This window comes from Palaemon carinicauda, chromosome 33, assembly GCF_036898095.1.
Source record: "Palaemon carinicauda isolate YSFRI2023 chromosome 33, ASM3689809v2, whole genome shotgun sequence".
In the NCBI taxonomy this organism is placed as follows: Eukaryota; Metazoa; Arthropoda; class Malacostraca; order Decapoda; family Palaemonidae; genus Palaemon; species Palaemon carinicauda.
The window spans coordinates 13,236,955-13,240,806 of record NC_090757.1 but is presented as its reverse complement, the minus strand read 5'-3'; the positions used below and the strand labels follow the sequence as shown (position 1 = coordinate 13,240,806).

Genomic DNA, 3,852 nt, shown 5'->3' with positions numbered 1-3,852 from the left:
TAGCACCACGACACTGCTGAGCTCTACAACGACGGATGGCGGTGGTGATTCAGGGTAAGTTTAAAGGTCAGTCATGAGTGTCAGAGGCAAGGTACAGTGTCAGTGCCCGAAAGACTGACCATAAATGCATATGATCATCGCCCAAGTCCCCCCCCCCTTCCATCCATGCTAGGATCCGGGAGGGTCATGCAATAGCTGCTGATGACTCCCATCCTTTGCTCACAAGGATGGTGAGGTTGGCAGAACGTCAGGCCAAGGGGCAGCGACGTTCCGTCAGCCTACCTTAACCCATCCTGAAATAGAGTAAATAGTTACTCCCTTTAGATTAAACCTCCATCTCTCTTATTTCATTAATTGCATGGCTTGTTTATATGACTAGAACCTGTCCTCACTCGAGATACAAATCTAATTTTCTTTGGATGATATTGCGATTTTTAGGGAATATTTCCGCGAAATAAGTGTTGGATGACGCGGAAATCGGGTCATCTCGGTAGATTTCCCGTCTCGTAACTCTCGTAAACCTTTGCATAACAAGGGAGGAGAAAGAGAGAGTCAAGGAACAATATTCCAATTTCCTATTTAGCGTACTTCCAAAGCCAAAATATTGATAAACGCGAGTTTTCCTAACGTGTATTTTAGGTGTCCAGAAATGCATGGAATACAACCTGTCAGATTCCTGCTAGTTGCTGGCCCTGTCCAGGATTAATAGAGTACATTTTTTGGAATAGGTTTAATACTTTATTTTATGGATACTCTCTCTCTCTCTCTCTCTCTCTCTCTCTCTCTCTCTCTCTCTCTCTCTCTCTCTCTCTCTCTCTCTCTCCATTTCAGCGATTTAACAAATATCCTGTTAGTAAACTCGTAAGTTTCATGTGCTGGTTTCCCGCAGAAACCAGCACATGCTACTCCCAAAACTCTCTCTCTCTCTCTCTCTCTCTCTCTCTCTCTCTCTCTCTCTCTCTCTCTCTCTCTCTCTCTCTCTCTCTCCATTTCAGTGATTTAACAAATATCCTGTTAGTAAACTCGTAAGTTTCATGTGTTGGTTTCCCGCAGAAACGTTCACCTGCTACTCCCAAAACTCTCTCTCTCTCTCTCTCTCTCTCTCTCTCTCTCTCTCTCTCTCTCTCTCTCTCTCTCTCTCTCTCTCTCTCTCTCTCCACTTAGTAAACTCGTAAGTTTCATGTGCTGGTTTCCCGCAGAAACGTTCACCTGCTACTCCCAAAACAACTCTCTCTCTCTCTCTCTCTCTCTCTCTCTCTCTCTCTCTCTCTCTCTCTCTCTCTCTCTCTCTCTCTCTCTCTCTCTCTCTCTCTCTCTCTCTCTCTCTCTCATGCTAACTGTGTATGTCAAATATGTTTTCAGATCAGATGTCTTTCCCCTGTACCTCGTCAGCTACTGTCTCTATGGAGCTATTGGAACGCTGACTGCGATTGTTGTGGCAAATGTCGCCACATTGATTTTTGGTAAGATGAATTTGACCATTTTTTTTATGAACTTGGAAATTAAATTTTGCACATTAAGGCGTTAGTTTTGGGCAAATCGGATAAAAAATTGACTATTCGTAATCCTTTTTACTGCTCTCTATTTAAATAGTTTTTATGTTGATTATCAGAAAGTTGGTTTATTTCTATTGTACTCTAGACATTTTTCAGGGCAACTTTGATCAGATTATTTATATAACGACAATTGATATTCCAGTAATGACTTACTAATTTCAACTGTTTCCTTTTAATTGTAATGTAATTACAGTAATTGTGAGATGTAACTCTGCTGTGGGAAACAATGGATCTATTGTACTCTAGTCTTAGATATTTTTCAGGGCAACTTTGATCAGATTATTTATATAACGACAATTGAGATTCCAGTAATGACTTACTAATTTCAACTGTTGCCTTTCAATTGTAATGTAATTACAGTAATTGTGAGATGTAACTCTGCTGTGGGAAACAATGGAAATTATATTAATAGAAGATTTTAATATCATTCCCATAAATACTTCCGAACATCATTAAATAACAAAATCAATCGTTTGTAATCATGTTTTCGAAATTATTTTGTTAATTCTAATCACCTGGATTTTTGTCGATTAAAAAGTAATTACCTCTATTTTTTCTCTTGTCTGTTATAAGGTAATCACTCTTACTTTTGTCTCTTATCTATTAAAAGATAATCACCTCTATTTTTTCTCTTGTCTTTTCAAAAAGATAATCACATCTTTTGTCTCTTGTGTATTAAAAGATGATCACCTCTATTTTTTCTCTTGTCTGTTCAAATAGATAATCAACTCTTTTGTCTCTTGGGTATCAAAAGATGATCACTTCTATTTTTTCTCTTGTCTGATCAAAGAGATAATCCATTTTTTTCTTTTGTCTATTAAAAGGTAATCACCTCTATTTTTTTCTAGTCTATTAAAAGGTAATTACCTCTTATTTTCCCTCTTGTCTATTAAAAGATAATCGCCGCTTTTTTTTGTCTAATTAAAGATAATCTCTATTTTTTATCTTAGTCTTAATAAAATCACCTCTATTTTTTTTCTTGTCTATGGAAAAGTAACCATCACCTATTTCTCTTGTCTATTAGAAGTTTATCACCTTATTTTTTTTCTTAGTCTATTAGAAAATAATCACCACTATTTTATCTCTTGTCTATTAAAAGATAATCGCCGCTTTTTTTTGTCTAATAAAAGATAATCTCTATTTTTTATCTTAATCTTTAAAAAATCACCTCTATTTTTTTCTTGTCTATGGAAAAGTAACCATCACCTATTTCTCTTGTCTATTAGAAGTTAATCACCTTATTTTACCTCTTAGTCTATTAAAAAAATAATCACCACTATTTCATCTCTTGTCTATTAAAAGGTCCACAAGCCATCTCGAAGGTCCCCAAGGAAACAGTGCATAAGCAGAGTCTGCAGTTCTACGAATGGGCCAAATCTCTCTGTGGCAAATCAAACTCCAGATCTAACAGCAAATCAAGTATCGCCAAAGAGAACGAAAACTTTGAGATAAGTAAAGTGGCCAAAGAGAACGAAAACTTTGAGATAAGTAAAGTGGCCAAAGAGAACGAAAACTTTGAGATAAGTAAAGTAGTCGAAGCCAGCAAAGACAGAGCCGAAAGTTTGTGTTCGAGCACAAAAAGCAGTAACAAGGCAGAGGAGGAATCACAAAAAGGCTCAGTGAATCTAGCCTTTGAGGTCGAAAATCATCTTTAGTATTGTCTTCGTTTGTATGTTTACTTTAGTTTAGTTTGGGGTTTGTTTATTTAGTTCCATATCACACAAAAAAAATTTCTGTTTTGTGGGACGTACCACTTGAAAAGAAAAGTATGCGTATCCAGTGAGACCTCTTATGTACCTAAGTACGTATCTATAAATGACATTGACTGAGAAACACTATTAACTATTGAGTCAGCATGAGAAAAATATCACCATCAATACTGTTTCTATTTAGAAGTCTTCGTTTGTATGTTTACTTTAGTTAAGTTTGGGGTTTGTTTATTTAGTTCCATATTACACAAAAGTTTTTATGTTCTGTGGGACGTAGGCTACCACTTGAAAAGAAAAGTATGGATATCCAGTGAGACTTCTTAGATACGTAGGCTAAGTACGTATCTATAAATGACATTGACTGAGAAACGCTATTAACTGTTGAGTCAGCTTGAGAAAAATATCACCATAAATACTGTTTCTAATTAAAAGTCTTTGTCCTCACAAGGCAATCTACAATTATCCCTATATCATAACCACGGAAAATAATATCAAGATTAAAACTTTAATTTCAATTCTTTGTTTTTGATGATTTTATACTTTCAACACTTGGCTATGATCAGTATTTAAGGCTACTCTCTTTACAC

At 36.0% G+C, this 3,852-nt stretch overlaps 1 protein-coding gene across 1 annotated transcript in view; it reads left to right on the top strand.

Moving 5' to 3' along the window:
• The window catches only part of LOC137625857 (sodium-coupled monocarboxylate transporter 1-like), a 25,104-nt gene extending 21,569 nt beyond the window's left edge, over positions 1 to 3,535 (top strand). The window contains exons 12-14 of the mRNA XM_068356773.1: positions 1 to 54; positions 1,363 to 1,463; positions 2,859 to 3,535. The exon at positions 1 to 54 is cut by the window's left edge and continues 146 nt beyond it. Of these exons, the coding sequence (XP_068212874.1) occupies positions 1 to 54; positions 1,363 to 1,463; positions 2,859 to 3,211 (508 nt within the window). The 3' untranslated portion in view covers positions 3,212 to 3,535. The remainder of the gene's footprint in view (positions 55 to 1,362; positions 1,464 to 2,858) is intronic.
• Positions 3,536 to 3,852: the final 317 nt, after the last annotated feature.